General features: G+C 40.9%; 4 protein-coding genes and 1 long non-coding RNA gene across 5 annotated transcripts in view; 4 read left to right on the top strand and 1 right to left on the bottom strand.

Annotated features, from left to right (window-relative positions):
* LOC140353380 (uncharacterized) overlaps positions 1-19852 on the bottom strand; it is a 257995-nt gene that overhangs the window by 174439 nt on the left and 63704 nt on the right. The gene's annotated exons all lie outside the window — the stretch shown is intronic.
* Positions 1-19852, top strand: part of LOC140353382 (uncharacterized) — an 83239-nt gene that overhangs the window by 19975 nt on the left and 43412 nt on the right. The window lies entirely within an intron of this gene.
* LOC140353385 (uncharacterized) overlaps positions 1-19852 on the top strand; it is a 143458-nt gene that overhangs the window by 99257 nt on the left and 24349 nt on the right. The window lies entirely within an intron of this gene.
* LOC140353402 (uncharacterized) lies at positions 958-4784 on the top strand. The gene is made up of 2 exons (XM_072437953.1): positions 958-1070; positions 3294-4784. Exons 1-2 carry the CDS (start codon positions 1037-1039, stop codon positions 3929-3931), a joined length of 672 nt encoding a protein of 223 aa, XP_072294054.1. The 5' UTR covers positions 958-1036; the 3' UTR covers positions 3932-4784.
* LOC140353408 (uncharacterized) lies at positions 12729-14329 on the top strand. The gene is made up of 4 exons (XR_011925923.1): positions 12729-12792; positions 13557-13696; positions 13816-13871; positions 13966-14329. It is a non-coding gene; the product is annotated as an uncharacterized lncRNA (long non-coding RNA).

The following is a 19852-nucleotide window of genomic DNA, read 5'->3' as shown; positions in this document are numbered from 1 at the left end:
TGTAAATATGGAGGGAGCGCAGGCCCTCTGAGTGTGGGGGTCCATCAGAAGAGCTGAGGGCGGAATGACCCACGCAGAGGGCGGAGTGACCCGCGCAGAGGGCGGAGTGCCGCGCAGAGAGCGGAGTGACCCGCGCAGAGGGCGGAGTGACCCGCGCAGAGGGCGGAGTGACCCGCGCAGAGGGCGGAGTGCCGCGCAGAGGGCAGAGTGACCCGCGCAGAGGGCTGAATGACCCGCGCAGAGGGCTGAGTGACCCGCGCAGAGGCGGAATGACCCGCGCAGAGGGCGGAATGACCCGAGGGTGGAATGACCCACGCAGAGGTCATTAAAGGAGTCAACTGGGTTAAGTGCTGTTGTGGGTGTGAAAGTAAACTCTCCTGCACTTTTGCTATTTCTGCTTAATGTTTATGAGCAGCAAAAATGTCACTAATTGATCTGACATGATGAAAGTTGTGGATTCTGGAGGAAGTGTCTGTATGGGAAACAGAGGGAGGAAGAGGAGGAAACAGAGGGAGGAAGAGGGGGAAACAGAGGGAGGCATTTTCCAATGCAAGGAGTCTTTAAGCAAATGGACAAGAGTTGAAGACTTTTTTTCATGATTTAAAAAGTCTTTTCCATTTGGGGCATGAGAGTACCCGGCTTGAGGGAGGAGGGTGTGCAATACGTGCAATATACAAAAAATATATCTTCAAACTTCTCTTGCGTGTGCAGCAATAATGGCGTGGAGCAAAGATGGGAGTGTGCGGATGTGTAAAGTGTGTTTGAATGCCTGGAAGGGTCAATGTTCAGAATGTGTGGGCGTCTTGAAGGTGAGTGGAGCTGTCTGTTCACATGTGGAAGAGTTTTAGTCACTGGAGTGGAGTCAATAAAACAAACTGGAGCTCCATATCGAACTCTTGTCACGAGGGGGCGGTGTGTGCACGCGCTCCGTCACGGCGGAAGCACATAGAGCACTTCCACGTGACCCGGGGCTGCGGGACTCGGTCGTGACTCCGGTGCGCGGCGCAAAGGCACGAAGGCAGCAAGATTCGGGGAAATGAGCGCGGATCCGGAGCTCAAACCTGAGCCGGGTACGTACGTGCGTCAGTCCCACGCGCGCTCTGTGTTTACGCGTCTCGTTACGTGTGTGATGTGTACTGGTGGCTTCAGCTTTCTCCCTTATATGTTAAATGAGGCTGTTTACGCGCGTTTGTTCATGAGGAGCAGGAGCTCCTTATTATTTGATTCTTTATTTGATGCTTTATTTGATGCTGTAAAACCTCACATTTCTGCACAACCCTTTGGGGCTGTAGAACCAGGAGCTTGGGTTAGTATTAACGTAGTTCCCCGTTCATAGAAAAGGGGAACATAGGTACAGCTGATATAATTGCGAATCCTTTTAGGTATTTTTTCAATCATATATGTATTTCTAGGCCATGAAAAAATGCTTTTAAAGTGTTTGAAGTGCTGAAAAAGCAATTTGTCATCTCTGTGCAGCAGGTGTCATCTCTGTGCAGCGTGTGTCATCTCTGTGCAGCAGGTGTCATCTCTGTGCAGCAGGCGTCATCTCTGTGCTGCAGGCGTCATCTCTGTGCAGCAGGCGTCATCTCTGTGCAGCAGGCGTCATCTCTGTGCAGCAGGCGTCATCTCTGTGCAGCAGGCGTCATCTCTGTGCAGCAGGTGTCATCTCCATCTCTGTGCAGCAGGTGTCATCTCTGTGCTGCAGGCGTCATCTCTGTGCAGCAGGCGTCATCTCTGTGCAGCAGGCGTCATCTCTGTGTAGCAGGCGTCATGTCTATGCAGCAGGTGTCATGTCTGTGCAGCAGGTGTCATGTGCACCAGGTGTCATCTCTGTGCAGCAGGTGTCATCTCTGTGCAGCGCGTGTCATCTCTGTGCAGCAGGCGTCATCTTTGTGCAGCAGGCGTCATCTTTGTGCAGCAGGCGTCATCTTTGTGCAGCAGGCGTCATCTTTGTGCAGCAGGCGTCATCTCTGTGCAGCAGGTGTTATCTCCATCTCTGTGCAGCAGGTGTCATCTCTGTGCAGCAGGCGTCATCTCTGTGCAGTAGGCGTCATCTCTGTGCAGCAGGTGTCATCTCTGTGCAGCAGGCGTCATCTCTGTGCAGCGCGTCTCATCTCTGTGCAGCAGGTGTCATCTCTGTGCAGCAGGCGTCATCTCTGTGCAGCAGGCGTCATCTCTGTGCAGCAGGCGTCATCTCTGTGCAGCAGGTGTCATCTCTGTGCAGCAGGCGTCATCTCTGTGCAGCAGGCGTCATGTCTGTGCAGCGCGTGTCATCTCTGTGCAGCAGGTGTCATCTCTGTGCAGCAGGTGTCATCTCTGTGCAGCAGGTGTCATCTCTGTGCATCAGGCGTCATCTTTGTGCAGCAGGCGTCATCTCTGTGCAGCAGGTGTTATCTCCATCTCTGTGCAGCAGGTGTCATCTCTGTGCCGCAGGCGTCATCTCTGTGCAGCAGGCGTCATCTCTGTGCAGCAGGCGTCATCTCTGTGTAGCAGGCGTCATGTCTGTGCAGCAGGTGTCATGTCTGTGCAGCAGGTGTCATCTCTGTGCAGCAGGCGTCATCTCTGTGTAGCAGGCGTCATGTCTGTGCAGCAGGTGTCATGTCTGTGCAGCAGGTGTCATCTCTGTGCAGCAGGCGTCATCTTTGTGCAGCAGGCGTCATCTCTGTGCAGCAGGTGTCATCTCTATGCAGCAGGCGTCATCTCTGTGCAGCAGGCGTCATCTCTGTGCAGCAGGCGTCATCTCTGTGTAGCAGGCGTCATGTCTGTGCAGCAGGTGTCATGTCTGTGCAGCAGGTGTCATCTCCATCTCTGTGCAGCAGGTGTCATCTCTGTACAGCAGGCGTCATCTCTGTGCAGCAGGCGTCATCTCTGTGCAGCAGGCGTCATCTCTGTGCAGCAGGTGTCATCTCTGTGTAGCAGGTGTCATCTCTGTGTAGCAGGCGTCATCTCTGTGCAGCAGGCGTCATCTCTGTGCAGCAGGCGTCATCTCTGTGCAGCAGGTGTCATCTCTTTGCAGCAGCCGTCATCTCTGTGCAGCAGGCGTCATCTCTGTGCAGCAGGCGTCATCTCTGTGCAGCAGGTGTCATCTCTGTGTAGCAGGCATCATGTCTGTGCAGCAGGTGTCTTAAAATGTGGGGTACAACATTGGTATTTCCTCCCTGTCAGACAAATGCAGATTCTCTTATATTCAGTTTCACCAGTGACATCACATTAAGTTCCACTTCATCTTTGGGAACAGTATGGAATTTAGAATGTATTTGATTATGGTCTGTTGTGTTTATCCCCTCCTGCAGGTGTCCAGAGTCACTGGTTCCTTAATGATGTGAGTCACAGCCAGGAAACCCCAGAGCCTGCACAGATTAAAGAGGAACCAGAGGAACATTTGCTGAAACAGGAGGAAGAGCAGCTCCCAGAGTTCACTGCTGTGTGTGTGAAGAGTGAAGAGCAGTCCTCACTGCTTCAACAAAGACAAACTGAGCACAGAGAGTTGACACAGGGAGAGCACTGTGGAGGAGCAGGTGCAGACATCAGCTTAGACCCACATGGACTTTTACACTCAGAGACTGAGGAACAAACTGATAACTCTTCTGACACTGACAATGATCAAACTGAGAACTCTTCTGACACTGACAATGATGAAGACTGGGAACCTCCAGCCAGCAGTTCAACTGCACAGATGGAGACAGAGGCTGATGGAGACCACTATAACCAAGTCCAGATAAAAGACACAAGTACAGCTGCCCACAACTCAGGTCTATTCAGCAAATACAAGTGTGGAGCAGAGAGCAGAGCCACTGTCACAGAGGGACACGGCTCAGGGACTGGAAGAGGAGCAGCAGAAGGAGGAGGAGCAGCAGCAGCAGGAGGAGGAGCAGCAGCAAAAGGAGGAGGAGGAGGAGGGAACAAGACATATGAGTGTTCTGTTTTTTAAGAAGATATTTACATGTAGACGAATATTAAAAAGACACAACAGAGTTCACACAGGAGAGAGACCTTACAGTTGTTCAGTTTGTAAGAAAACATTCCCCTATAACGGGACTCTAAAGGCATATATGAAAACTCACACAGGCGAGAAACCTTACAGTTGTTTATATTGTGAGAAAATGTTTGCTGAAGGCACCACCCTCAGAAGGCACCTTCGAATTCACACAGGGGAAAAACCTTACAGCTGTTCATTATGTGGGTAAATGTTCACAGAACGTTCTGCCCTCAGAAAACACATAAAAATCCACACTGGAGAAAAAACTTACAGTTGTCCAACCTGTGATAAAGTATTTCGAGCCAAATCAGCCCTGAAGAGTCATATAATGACTCACACTGGCGAAAAACCTTACAGTTGTTCAACCTGTGAGAAATTATTTCGAGCCAGATCAGCCCTGAACAAGCATATGATGATTCACACTGGAGAAAAACCTTACAGCTGCACAGTCTGTGAAAAAACATTTGCTCAAAAGGATAAGCTCAGTGCTCATATGATGACACACTCAGGGCAGAGGCCTTACAGTTGTTCAGTATGTAAGAAAACATTTGCCCGAATAAATTATTTCAATCTACATGTGAAAGCTCACGCAGAAATGTGCTGTTCAATCTGTGGCAAACAATTTGTCTTTAGGTGGGATCTCAAAAGACACATGAAAAGTCACATAGAAGAGAGTTTTTCACCTCGTGAGAAAACGAGAAACCAAAAACATTCTATCGAGAAACAAGAGCAAGTTTACACTGGAGAGATGCCTTACAGTTGTTCAGTCTGTGGGAGAGTCATAGGTCGCTTGTGTTCACTTAAAGAACACATGAAAACACACACGACGCCTCAAGATGTGGAAGAAGATCTGTCCCCACATTCCAACAGTCCAACTGCACAAGAGACAGAGTCCAGCCCAGAGACCAGAGTCCAGGAGGAGCACGTATGAGGACCTGGAGGAGGGAGACCAGAGTCCAGGAGGAGCACGTGTGAGGACCTGGAGGAGACCAGAGTCCAGGAGGAGCACGTGTGAGGACCTGGAGGAGGGAGACCAGAGTCCAGGAGGAGCACGTGTGAGGACCTGGAGGAGACCAGAGTCCAGGAGGAGCACGTGTGAGGACCTGGAGGAGGGAGACCAGAGTCCAGGAGGAGCACGTGTGAGGACCTGGAGGAGGGAAACCAGAGTCCAGGAGGAGCACGTGTGAGGACCTGGAGGAGGGGAAGGAGACCGGAGTCCAGGAGGAGCACGTGTGAGGACCTGGAGGAGACCAGAGTCCAGGAGGAGCACGTATAATTACAACTATAAAGAAAACCGCAAGGGGGACCAAGCACAGCCTTGTCTCGTCCCTCTTACCAGTGAATGTGTTGGACCCAAATGTATTTATTTTGTAGTTTTCAAGTCGTCTTTTTGAAAGGAGTTCATCACTTTAAATAAATAAGTTCAGAGAACAGAATTATTACAGCTTTGTTTTTTTTGTATATGATTCATTTTGTGTAAAGATTGTCTTATATTGTCTTGTATTTGTTACTTTTTAATAAATCCTGTTGTGAATTAAATGTTGAAGTATTTTACTGATACAAATTGTAAAGTAGATTTATTCTTAATGATATCACAATTTGGCAAAACATTCAATAATCAATATAGTAAGTAATTGATACTCTCCAAAATATCTATTCAATATCTTATTTTAAAGAAACAAATACAATTAAACAACTGTATTTCTTTATTACATTGACCTGCACAAACTTATTATGAAACGCACATTTTCATCTTCAAAACTGAAAGTTACGGAGCCTATATTATTCTTATATTATATTATATTATATATATATATATATATATATATATATATATATATATATATATATATATATTCTTTTTTTTTTTTTTTTTTTTTTTTTAATCACGTGATCATTTGTATGGCAGGTGACCTCTCGGTGGCGCTCTTTAAAAGTATATACAGGAAGTGTGTGAAAAAGCATAAAAGACACCAGAATGCAGGACACAATGGACCTTGACTCCAAAATCAAACATTATTTTTATGCTAGGGATGAGCTACGACGATATATAGGCCACACTTGCTTTGGATGGCAATATTTTGAGCAAAAGACAGTTGATGAGAATATTACAAACATACTCTACCGTCGTCAGTATGCTAACTTCGAGCTAGTTGTTAGCTTCATACTTAATCAATTGGAAGGGCCGGGGAGACTCAATGGTTATCGGTGGATGTATGCTAAGTGTTTGGAGCATGGTATACGCGTCAGGAAGGAAGACGTGAGGTTACTTCTTTCGCTCCTAGATCCACACATCCATCTATACATCCGTTGATGCAAATCCCATAAGGCTTCAGCTTGTCATAAGAATCAGCATGCCATATAAAGTTAGGGCCTCGTGAAAAATTGCGTCGCCGTATGAGACGTCTTCTCTCACGAGCCTGGACGTTGACAGGGTCTAGGAGCCATGACAGGGCCATGGCCCTGTCTGGCCCCCCATTTCTGTCTACGCCACTGCATAAGAGACTGTCAGAACGTGAGAAGTGCCACGTGAATAAAAAGTCACAGCATTTTATTTTTATTTGATGATTATGTTGTAATGTGTCCTGTGGGTTCTCTTATGTCTGGACTCTTCTTCTTCTTTTGTGTTTTATGGCGGTTGTATCCAAGTGTTACATTACCAACCCGACCGTAGCTGCACGTCACTCTAGACTTTATTCTTTAAACTTTATTCTTTAGACATAGTCACTAAAGCGAGTTTAATCCGGCCCGCTGAACATTTTGAATTCATATTTTATTTAAAAAAACAACAACAACATCCATCCATTTTCTACCGCTTGGTCCCTTTCGGGGTCGCGGGTGACTGGAGCCTATCCCAGTGACTTTGGGCCTTAGGCAGGGTACACCCTGGACAGTGGCCAACTTGTCGCAGGGCCGACACAGAGACATAGACATTACAGACAGTTCACTCTCACATTCATTCACTAGGGCCAATTTAGAGTCACCAATTTTGCCTAACACATGCATGTGTTTGGACGGTGGGAGGAAGCCGGAGAACCCGGATAGAACCCACGGTAACACGGGGAGAACATGCAGACTCCACCCAGAGAGATCATGTGATGTTGGTCTGGTCTTGGGAGGCAAGAGCGCTATCCGCCTTTGCCACCGTGCACGCTTTGAACAACAACATATATATATATATATATATATTTTCGTTCATAGAACCGTAGTTATATCTGTAACCGTTTTTATCGCTAAAACTACACGTCCCACAATGCCGCTGGTGGCCGCCCCTCCCCCGCGCGGCTCTTCACTGCTGTGTGTGCTGCCGAGGGAGAAGTGCTGAGGGAAGTAAGACGGTTGGCACTAGGTCATATAGGGAATTGGAAAGGAGGAAGTGACGACAATGCCCGTGACGACATAGCGAGGACGACATAGCGGGGGCCGGGCGGAAGTAAACAGGTGGTCGACCGTAGTAAACATGGCGAACGGTCCCGCTAATTCTGCTGATCCATCAATAATTTTCGCTCTTGGGTCCAAACCTGAAGTTTACGATGCATTTGATGTGTACAAGGACCAAACAATGAGTTCCTGACGGTGTTGTCTTGCTGAGAAACAATTTAAATGCGCGTGCATTGAATGTAAAACAAAGAATTGTGAAAATGTAAATCACATGGGTCTGGGTTTAATCCTAAACCCTAACCTTAACCTTAACCTTAACCTTAACCCTAACCCTAACCCTAACCTTAACCATAACCCTAACCCTAACCCTAACCTTTACCCTAACCCTAACCCTAACCCTAACCTTAACCCTTAACCCCTCAACCTAACCCTACGTTTTAGGTTTACTTTGTTTGGCTAAAACTAGTTTATACTATGACTTTGTATTAGCAAAAGGGTAGCTAACTCTTCCCAAAACTAAATAGACTGCAAAAAAAATGTTAAACTTGACATAATAAAGCTCCATGCAGGAATCGAACCCTCGAACTCCAAACCGTGTCTTTAACCATCGGACCAGCAAGTCTGCTATCTTAATGTTGCGAGACATTAAATTATTTTTTCTCACCACCAGGTGTACCAAAACCGTGTAGCAAAACGGTGAACTGCAAGTGATTTGGGCCGCAAGAGCGCCGCCATCTTGGATTTCGTCACTTCCTTTCCAATTCCCTATGACCTAGTTCCAACCCTAGTTCCAACCGAAGTAAGACCAAGCCCCCAGCAGCCAAGATGGCCGCCCATTCAAGTCAATGAGAGCTGCTCAGTAGCGCATGTCGCCAGTTAGCCTTTAGCTCTTCGGACACTGCAGCCCAGAAGTGACGTAGGTCTGCGTCCGGTTTGCGTACCATGTGATCGTACTGACCAATCAGAGAGAGTTACTAGAGCAGCGCATAGCGCAGTGTGAGATACAGCAAACTGGTTTTAAGAAACTTTTTCACTGACAATGGAAATAATTCTGGTCCTTATTAAGTACATGGAATGTTTGATCTAACATCTAACAACAACAACGGATTTTTAATCATATCATTCTACAACATGTCAAATGTATTCAGATAACATGTTTATCTACATGCAAAACATGCTAAAGTCATGATTAAGTCCGTATTTCGGTTTCTTGTCAGAACAACACTGATGGACACAAAACGTAACATCGATTAGTTTATACTTGGCAAAACATTCCATTTCCATAGCATTTATTACGTGATTTAGTTTTTCAGGCAGAAACATTTGTGGTGGTCATTAGTTCCTTGATTTGTTCAGTTATTAAACTCATAGATTCATAGTTTTACGCCTGTAGCTAAGTCGTGGCATTTGGGCTATTTCAAGGCATCTCGGCCCGTTCACTTCACCTACACGTGCTCTGATTGGTCTAGACGGTCACGAGCTGGGCTAGAGCGGCGCGCTAGAGCGTAGCCGAAGCTAACAGCTTAAAATGCGTTTTATAGACAACTGAACAATCTAAAAATTGGAAAAAGTCAATGACCCATAAATAAGTAAGAATTGCTGACATATCCGACTTTTTTGAAAGCTCTAGGTGCTCTTTCAGCCGAACACGAGCAGTTTTTAGTTACATTGCGCTCTAGGGAAAAAAAGCTTTCTGGACGCACGATGTAGTACCAATGGAGTGGCCACTGGGGTAGTCTGCGACATGCTGCGGCTAGCCATACCCTATCCAGATATTATAATAGATCCATGAGTAAGACGCGCGTTTGCACCAAGCCCCCGGAAGCCAAGATGGCCGCCATTAGCGCATGGTTCCAAAAAAAGTTTTTTAGTTCCGCATTACTTCCTGAATACTGATATATCTCCTCCCACTTTTGTGTCAACACGGACTTTTGGAATGATTCGGCTTGAAATAGTCTATTCACGTAACGTATAAAGATGAATTGTTATATCCATCTATAAATATACATGTATCATGTTGTAAAGGTCTGATATTTAAGAGAATTATAAAGAAGTGTTAAGATAAAAAGTCTGGTTTAATTGACAACGAATTACATTTGCTCATTTAGAGGTGTAATATCGTCCTCATCATTTTCTGTATTGTTTTTGGTTTGGGTATTTATTTTGTTATTAATTTTTCAGTTATTAATTATACATAATATAATTTGGCCAATATGCAGATGTTTTTATCAAATGAGAAGAAATATGAAACATAATCATCAATTCTGTTACATAATGGAGTTAAGCAGTATTTAATTATATTCAGTTTCCTTGTGTGTCGTTTTTATATCATGTCAATCTTTAATAAATACAAAACACATTTGTTTATTAATGTATTTAATAAGAACAATGAACATGAATGAACTTGTTGAATAAATGTAAATCTGATTATAACTACAAATGATAAATTGATTTTAGCCACAGTTTGAGTTGAGTTTTAAAGCTACAATGCAGGACTCACTTAAGGAGTTTTGGAGTCTGTGTACTGTTCATTATTTTTATTATCAGCATTAATGGAATCAGAAAAGGTTTATTGCCATTGTCAATGAACAGAATTCACAAACAGTGGAACTTGCTTTGGTGATTCAGTGCAACATAAAACAATGAACAATGATAAAACAACCTGTATAAGTCAAATAGAACAAACTGAATAAGATAAGATATTCTTTTATTGTCCACACATGGGGAAATTTTGTTGTTGCAACGCAGGTAGATACAGAGGAAAAGGACAGATAACTTGTAAGTTTAAAAAACTCTTAATAGAAGAACTCTTATAAACAAAAACTCCTATAGACAAAACCTCTCATTTCCTAATAAGGAATGGAGGGAAAAAATAGAGATAAAGATAAAATAAAAACAGTGTAAGACAAGATAATACTAATAATAATAATGGTAAAATAAACACTATTTACATCAGTTATATACACATGAATGTGACATTATTGCATTAAATACTGAATATCTCAGTATTTAACAAGACTTTGTTTCCATGGCTACGCAGTCTTCTGGTGAAAAGGACTTCAGTAAACTCCCCCGTTCAGCTCCATCGTTTGACTGAGAGACAAACAGAACATGTCACAGCTTTAGATTGTAAAAGTCATAGAACATACACTTCTCTCATGGAATTAGACATACACCAATGCTATTCTTAACACACAGAGAACACAATTCAACTTAGAATATGAAACGACACAGAAATATCAGACATTTGTATGGCATGCATGGGAAAAACGCCGGGACCGGTCCCGGTCCCTCCTGCGTCTCACGCCGTTTTTTCTCATGCAGGTTGGTTTTATTAGATATTCTGGAATAGGCGGGTCACATTTCTCATTGGTCAGCTTCATATCAAGGCACTTGTCTTTTACAACAGTTGGTATTTTCCGTAGAGATAAAGCCTTGTGAATGTTTTTCTAACTCCCCTGGGCTGTTGCACCCCCTCCCTGGGGCCAACATTCTTTGGCCCATCTTTACGATACCTTCACAAACAAATGCTGTCACACACCCGTTTTTCTGTTAGACTAATGATGCAGATAATATATCACTATTATGCAGATAAAATACATCACAGAAATATAATCATATATTCACATTTCATCACAACTTCATATGTTTAGATTATACAAGTCATATAACATACACTTCATATGTTTAGATTATAAAAGTCATATAACACACACTTCACATGTTTGTCCTGAAGCTGCTTTACAGACACATGTGACACAGCAGTGGCTCTTTTGTAGAACAACTATTATTTATTGTATTATTTACAATTATTATTTTGTGTTTTGGTCATAACAAAACTAACAGACATTTTATAAATTCAAAGAGCTGATTCTACACTGTTTACTAGTTGAGGCAAAAGTTAATATTAAAATACCTTTTGTCATGAATTTACTTGAGATGACTCTGTGTCTGCAGTGATCAGGTCTGCAGTGACCTGTAGAGCTCTGGTCAGCACAGACAGAGAGCAAACTCACTGGTCAGGACGCTCAGCTCTGCTCTGGACAGCTGCTTCACTCTGGAGAAGATGAGAAAGATACTGATTAGAACATTGATATATTATGTACATCTAACAGAGAAAAGCTGGAATATGTTATTGACAGATTTACATTTCGCTCTGTAACACAAAAGTTCCTCTTTTCACATTCATTTTTAAAGCTAGAACCAAAAGTTGTTTACTTCTGCATAAGTTTAAACCTTAGAAGTTAGAACATAATTCACATGTTTACTAAATCTCTACATATTCCATGGAAGTAAATCCATGACATTCCTATAGAAAACAAGCGTGTGCTTTGTTTAAACACAGCACACTTCATTATTAAATTGTAATAAACCTCAAATGTGGTCTCAGCCCCTGTGAGACACGATTGTCACTTTTAAATACCTTTACATTTATATGATGTAAGCTATGACCCAGTTCAGCAGGTTGTATTTGAATTATTTGTAGTTTTTGATTGCACATAATACAAACATCACTTTATTTCCCCTTCTTTCTCTAGTTTCCCCTTGTCTGTGCTTAACCTTTTGTCTCTTAGAACATTTAGTAGGATAAATAATGAGTTATTTATTTGCAAAAGTCATGAGCCATGACGACGTGTTGTTGCATCTATGTGTAGCTAAACGTTAGCTTACGTTAGCTCATGTTAACTAGTATTAACTGTGTGATCGTTGATTTACACTTCATATGGAACGATGTGTTAAACGTGAGGAATGACATACAAACACAACTTACGTGCATCGTGGTCTCGTCTCGTCACATTCTTCTGCTTGTGTTTAGTTTCCGTCACATGTTCTTCTGAGGCTCGTTCATGAGGGTTACGTGCGCGCTCGGTGCGCGTACACCGTTCACCGGAAGGTTAAAAATTTATTTTTCAAGTATTTCAAAAACAGTCAAAGAGCAAAATTCCTTCTATTTTATTTTTAGACTAAAAATGATTTAGCATGTTTGGTTATTTTAGAGGCCGAACTCTGGAAATGGTCCGACCAAAAGGCGGCATTCTGTGGCGTGGCCACTACTCAATTTGGAGCCAGAGGCAGAGGGGGCGTACCCATGGATGTATTATATTATCTGGATAGGGTACGCTCCCTCTGCCTCTGGCTCCAAATTGAGTAGTGGCCACTTCGCAGAATGCAGCCTTATGGTCGGACCGTTTCAAGAGTTCGGCCTCTAAAATTACCAAACATGCTAAATTGTTTTTAGTCTAAAAATAAAATAGAAGGAATTTCACTCTTCAACTGTTTCTAAAATACTTAAAAAATACATTTTTAACCTTCCGGTGAACGGTGTACGCGCACCGAGCGCGCACGTAACCCTCGTGAACGAGCCTCAGAAGAACATGTGACGGAAACTAAACACAAACAGAAGAAAGTGACGAGACGAGACCACGATGCACGTAAGTTGTGTTTGCATGTCATTCCTCACGTTTCACACATCGTTCCATGTGAAGTGTAAAACAACGATTACACAGTTAACACGAGTTAACACGAGTTAACACGAGTTAACACAAGTTAACACAAGTTAACACGAGCTAACACGAGCTAACGTAAGCTAAAGTTTAGCTACACAAAGATGCAACAACACGTCGTGATGGCTCGTGCTTCTGCAAATAAATAACTAATTATTTCTCTTACTAAATGTTCTAAGAGACAAGAGGTTATGCACAGATCAAGGAAAACTAGAGAAAGAAGGGAAATAAAGTGATGTTTGTATTATGTGCTATTAAAAACTACCAATAATTCAAATATAACCTGCTGAAATGGGTCATATCTTACATATATAAATGTAAACTTATGTAAAAGTGACAATCCTGTACTTACAGGGGCTGAGACGACATTTGAGGTTTTATTACCCATTTAATAATGAAGTGTGCTGTGTTTAAACAGCAAAGCACACGCTTGTTTTCTATAGGAATGTCATGGATTTACTTCCATGGAATATGTAGAGATTTAGCAAACATGTCAGTTATGTTCTAACTTCTAAGGTTTAAACTTATGCAAAAGTAAATGACTTTTGGTTCTAGCTTTAAAAATTAATGTGAAAAGAGGAACTTTTGTGTTACAGAGCAAAATGTAAATCTGTCAATAACATATTCCAGCTTTTCTCTGTTAAATGTGCATAATATATAAATGTTCTAATGAGTATCTTTCTCATCTTCAGAGTGCTGACCAGTGAGTTTAGTCTGTCTGTGCTGACCAGAGCTCTACAGGTCACTACAGGTCACTACAGGTCACTGCAGACCTGATCACTGCAGACACAGAGTCATCTCAAGTAAACTCCTGACGACTCCAAAGCAAAAGGTATTTTAATATTAACTTGTGCCTTGACTAAAAGTAAACAGTAGAATCAGTACTTTGAATTTATAAAATGTCTGTTTTGTTATGACCAAAAAAACTAAATGATAATTGTTCTTCAAAAGAGCCACTGATGTGTCACATGTGTCTGTAAAGCAGCTTCAGGACAAACATGTGAAGTGTATGTTCTATGACTTGTATAAATCTAATACATATGAAGTGTGTGTTATGTGACTTGTATAATCTAAAGCTGTGACATGTTCTGTTTCTCTCAGTCATACGATTGAGCTGAACGGAGGAGTTTACTGAAGTACAGAAGACTGCGTAGCCATGGAAACAAAGTCTTGTTAAATACTGAGATATTCAGTATTTAACGCAATAATGTCACATTCATGTGCATATAACTGATGTAAAAAGAGTGTTTATTTTACCATTATTATTAGTATTATTTTGTCTTACGCTGTTTTTATTTTATCTTTATCTTTATTTTCCCCCTCCATTCCTTATTAAGGTATGAGAGGTTCTGTCTATAGGAGTTTTTGTTTATAAGAGTTCTTCTATTAAGATCGATCTATTAAGAGTGTTTTTTAAACTTCCTATAAGTTTTCTGTCCTTTTCCTCTGTATCTACTGTGTTGCAACAACGAAATTTCCTCATGTGTGGACAATAAAGGAATATCTTATCTTATTCAGTTTGTTCTATTTGACTTATACAGGTTGTTATGTTGCACTGAATCACCAAAGCAAGTTCCACTGTTTGTGAATTATGTTCTTTGACAATGGCAATACATTTTCTGATTCTATTAATGATGACAATAATAATGAACAGTACACAAGGGACTCCCACATTGTAGCTTTAAAACTCAACTAAAACTGGCTAAAATCAATTTATCATTTGTAGTTATAAACAGATTTACATTTATTGAACAAGTTCATTCATGTTCATTATTCTCATTAAATACATTAATAAACAAATGTGTTTTGTATTTATTAAAGATTGACATGATACAAAAATGACACAAAAGGAAACTGAATATCATTAAATACTGCTTAACTCAATTATGTAACAGAATCGATGATTATATTTTATATTTCTTCTCATCTGATTAAAAAAAGCATATTGGCCAAATTATATTATGTAAATAAATAACTGAAAAGTTAATAACAAAATATATACCCAAACCAAAAACTACAGAAAATGATGAGGACGTTATTACACCTCTAAATGTAATTGTCATTAAACCAGACTTTTTATCTTAACACTTCTTTATAATTTTCTTAAATATCAGAGCTTTACAACATGATACTTATATATGGATATAACAATCCATCATTATACGCTACGTAAACAGACTATTTCAAGCCGAATTATTCCAAAAGTCCGTGTTGACTCTTCTCAGTCGTTCACGCTGCTGTGACGTGCGCGCTCCCGACGCCAAAGCCTCACGGCGATGACGTCACAAAAGTGGGAGGAGATATACCAGTATTCAGGAAGTAATGCGGAACTAAAAAACTTTTTTGGAACCATGCGCCAATGAGCAGCTCCATAGCGCCAATGGCGGCCATCTTGGCTTCCGGGGGCTTGGGCGTACCCTATCCAGATAATATAAATACATCCATGGTTTGCACCAAGCCCCCGGAAGCCAAGATGGCCGCCATTGAAACATATGGAGCGTGCTCATTGACGCATGGTTCCAAAAATGTTTTTTAGTTCCGCATTACTTCCTGAATACTGTCTCATTTACGCCCACTTTTGTGACGTCATCGCCGTGAGGCTTTGGCGTCGGGAGCGCGCACGTCACAGCAGCGTGAAAGACTGAACAGTCAACACGGACTTTTGGAATAATTCGGCTTGAAATATTCTGTTTACGTAACGTATAATGATGGATTGTTATATCCATCTATAAATATACATGTATCATGTTGTAAAGGTCTGATATTTAAGAGAATTATAAAGAAGTGTTAAGATAAAAAGTCTGGTTTAATGACAATGAATTACATTTAGAGGTGTAATAACGTCCTCATCATTTTCTGTAGTTTTTGGTTTGGGTATTTATTTTGTTATTAACTTTTCAGTTATTTATTTACATAATATAATTTGGCCAATTTGCTTTTTTTAATCAAATGAGAAGAAATATAAAATATAATCATCGATTCTGTTACATAATTGAGTTAAGCAGTATTTAATTATATTCAGTTTTTCCTTTTGTGTCGTTTTTGTGTCATGTCAATCTTTAATGAATACAAAACACATTTGTTTATCAATGTATTTAATAAGAATAATGAACATGAATGAACTTATATATAGCTACAAATGATAAAATGATTTTAGCCACAGTTTTAGTTGAGTTTTAAAGCTACAATGTGGGAGTCCCTTATTAAGGAGTTTTGGAGTCTGTGCACTGTTCATTATTATTATTATCATCATTAATAGAATCAGAAAAGGTTTATTGCCATTGTCAAAGAACAGAATCCACAAACAGTGGAACGTGCTTTGGTGATTCAGTGCAACATAAAAATAGTAACAATGATAAAACAACCTGTATAAGTCAAATAGAACATACTGAATAAGATAAGATATTCTTTTATTGTCCACACATGGGGAAATTTCGTTGTTGCAACAAATTAGATACAGAGGAAAAGGACAGAAAACTTATAGGAAGTTTAAAAAACACTCTTAATAGATCGATCTTAATAGAAGAACTCTTAAAAACAAAAACTCCTATAGACAGAACCTCTCATTTCTTAATAAGGAATGGAGGGGGAAAATAGAGATAAAGATAAAATAAAAACAGCATAAGACAGAATAATACTAATAATAATGGTAAAATAAACACTCTTTTTACATCAGTTATATGCACATGAATGTGACATTATTGCGTTAAATACTGAATATCTCAGTATTTAACAAGACTTTGTTTCCATGGCTACGCAATCTTCTGGTGCAAAGGACTTCAGTAAACTCCCCCGTTCAGCTCCATCGTTTGACTGAGGGACAAACAGAACATGTCACAGCTTTAGATTATACAAGTCATAGAACATACACTTCATACGTATTAGATTTATACAAGTCATAGAACATACACTTCACATGTTTAGATTATACAAGTCATAGAACATACACTTCACATGTTTGTCCTGAAGCTGCTTTACAGACACATGTGACACAGCAGTGGCTCTTTTGAAGAACAATTATCATTTAGTCTTTTTGGTCATAACAAAACAGACATTTTATAAATTCAAAGTACTGATTCTACACTGTTTACTTTTAGTTGCTTTGGAGTCGTCAGGAGTTTACTTGAGTTGACTCTGTGTCTGCAGTGATCAGGTCTGCAGTGACCTGTAGAGCTCTGGTCAGCACAGACAGACTAAACTCACTGGTCAGCACTGAAGATGAGTAAGATACTCATTAGAACATTGATATATTATGCACATTTAACAGAGAAAAGCTGGAATATGTTATTGACAGATTTACATTTCGCCGTGTAACACAAAAGTTCCTCTTTTCACATTCATTCATTTAAAGCTAGAACCAAAAGTCGTTTACTTTTGCATAAGTTTAAACCTTAGAAGTTAGAACATAACTGACATGTTTGCTAAATCTCTACATATTCCATGGAAGTAAATCCATGACATTCCTATAGAAAACAAGCGTGTGCTTTGCTGTTTAAACACAGCACACTTCATTATTAAATTGGTAATAAAACCTCAAATGTGGTCTCAGCCCCTGTGAGTCACAACTTCGTCAATGCCTTTACATTTATATATGTAATATATTACCCATTTCAGCAGGTTATATTTGAATTATTGGTAGTTTTTGATAGCACATAATACAAACATCACTTTATTTCCCCTTCTTTCTCTAGTTTTCCTTGATCTGTGCTTAACCCTTTGTCTCTTAGAACATTTAGTAGGAGAAATAATGAGTTATTTATTTGCAGAAGGCACGAGCCATTGCGACGTGTTGTTCCAATGCATCTTTGTGTAGCTAAACGTTAGCTTGTGTTAGCTTGTGTTAGCTTGTGTTAACTTGTGTTAACTGTGTAATCGTTGATTTACACTTCATATGGAACGATGTGTGAAACGTGAGGAATGACATACAAACACAACTTGCGTGTATCGTGGTCTCGTCACTTTCTTCTGTTTGTGTTTAGTTTCCGTCACATGTTCTTCTGAGGCTCGTTCACGAGGGTTACGTGCGCGCTCGGTGCGCGTACACCGTTCACCGGGGGGTTAAAAATGTATTTTTTAAGTATTTTAGAAACAGTTAAAGAGTGAAATTCCTTCTATTTTATTTTTAGACTAAAAACAATTTAGCATGTTTGGTAATTTTAGAGGCCGAACTCTTGAAACGGTCCGACCATAAGGGTGCATTCTGCGAAGTGGCCACTACTCAATTTGGAGCCAGAGGCAGAGGGAGCGTACCCTATCCAGATAATATAATACATCCATGGTTAGCCTTTAGCTCTTTGGACACCGCAGCCCAGAAGTGACATAGGTCTGCGTCCGGTTAGCGTACCATGTGATCGTACTGACCAATCAGAGAGAGTTACTAGAGCACAGTGTGAGATAAAGCGAAATATTCAACAACTGGTTTTAAGAAAACTGAAGGATTTTGAACCGGAAAAAAGTAAATCTATTTATAGTCATGGCTCAATATTATAGTGTTATTATTCAGTGTTTTGTGGTTTATCGCAAATAAAATATAAAACCATAAAAAATTTCTAGTTAGTAAACTTTTTCACTGTCAATGGAAATAATTCTGGTCCTTATTAAGTACATGGAATGTATGATCTAAAATTGATTTCTTAAATTAAGGATTTTAAATCATATCATTCTACAACATGTCAAATGTATTCAAAGGACATGTTTATCTACATGCAAAACATGCTAAAGTCATGATTAAGTCCGTATTTAGGTTTCTTGTCTGTGTAATACAGATAACAACACTGATGGACATGAAACGTAACATCGATTAGTTTATGCCTGGCAAAACATTCTATTTCCATAGCATTTATTACGTGATTTAGTTTTTCAGGCAGAAACATTTCAAGACATCACTTCTGAGCAGTAGATCCGCGGCCCTCAGACCCGTGGTGGTCATTAGTTCCATGATTTGTTCAGTTATTAAACTCATAGATTCATATTTTTACGCCTGTAGCTCAGTCGTGGCATTTGGGCTATTTCAAGGCATCTCGGCCCGTTCACTTCACCTACACGCGCTCTGATTAGTCTAGACGGTCACGAGCTGGGCTAGAGCGGCGCGCTAGAGCGTAGCCGAAGCTAACAGCTTAAAAAGCGTTTTAAAGACAACTGAAGAATCTTAAAATTGGAAAAAGTCAATGACCCATAAATAAGTAAGAATTGCCGACATATCCGACTTTTTTGAAAGCTCTAGGAAAAAAAAGCTTTCTGGACGCACGATGCAGTACCAATGGAGTGGCCACTGGGGTAGTCTGCGACATGCTGCAGCTAGCCATACCCTATCCAGATATTATAATAGATCCATGCTTCAGACTCAACAGGAAAGGCACTTGTAGCATAAAGTGAATGGAAATGAAAATGATGTGTCAACCAATCAGCTTTAGAGTTGGCTATTGTACGTCTGCTGGCTGTTACACAGGAGCCAGCAGCAAGTGTAGGGTCAGTATCAGATCAACCCCCCGCTGCCTCACGGAAGTCAGAATTTGCTCCAATATGGCGGCCCTCATGGGAGCCCAAAAACACAATAATTATATGGCGGCCCTCGATACACTTCAGACACTGGGTTAGGATTTGGATTAGGGTTAGGGTTAGGGACAAGAGAGCGGATTTGGTCCCAAGAGAGAAAATTACTGCCTGAGCTGTATCTTTTGATTGGATTACCAATATTGAGAGGCAGGTCCTATGAGCGGGTCTATGCAGAACCTCAGAATGAGGAGACTGAATTTGATAAACAAATTAATCCGCCTACTACTAAGATGTTTTTTCAACCCACAATGGCGGAAGGAGGAAAAGATATCGAATTGGTCGAGGATATAATTATAACGTCTTTCTCAAGATGAACTTTTCAAGAAAAGTCAGACATTGTAAGGAGAGGTCGTCCGACGCCGATGTTACAAAGCCTGTCACAGGCGGTTCGTTCCCCACTTTCAAAGTTCCAACGCGGGCAACGGTGCAGACA

The sequence above is a fragment of the Eucyclogobius newberryi genome, unplaced genomic scaffold (assembly GCF_026437365.1).
Source record: "Eucyclogobius newberryi isolate DKJ021-1_F unplaced genomic scaffold, fEucNew1.0.hap1 SCAF_9, whole genome shotgun sequence".
Classification (NCBI taxonomy): domain Eukaryota; kingdom Metazoa; phylum Chordata; class Actinopteri; order Gobiiformes; family Gobiidae; genus Eucyclogobius; species Eucyclogobius newberryi.
Note: the sequence above shows the minus strand (reverse complement) of the source record. Positions and strands in the feature narration are given on the sequence as shown.

Excerpts from the sequence above, each read along its gene's own strand:
- LOC140353402 (XM_072437953.1), top strand. The coding sequence starts at position 1,037 with ATGAGCGCGGATCCGGAGCTCAAACCTGAGCCGG. Across the intron at positions 1,071-3,293 it reads GGAGCTCAAACCTGAGCCGG|GTGTCCAGAGTCACTGGTTC; the intron begins GTACGTACGTGC and ends CCCCTCCTGCAG.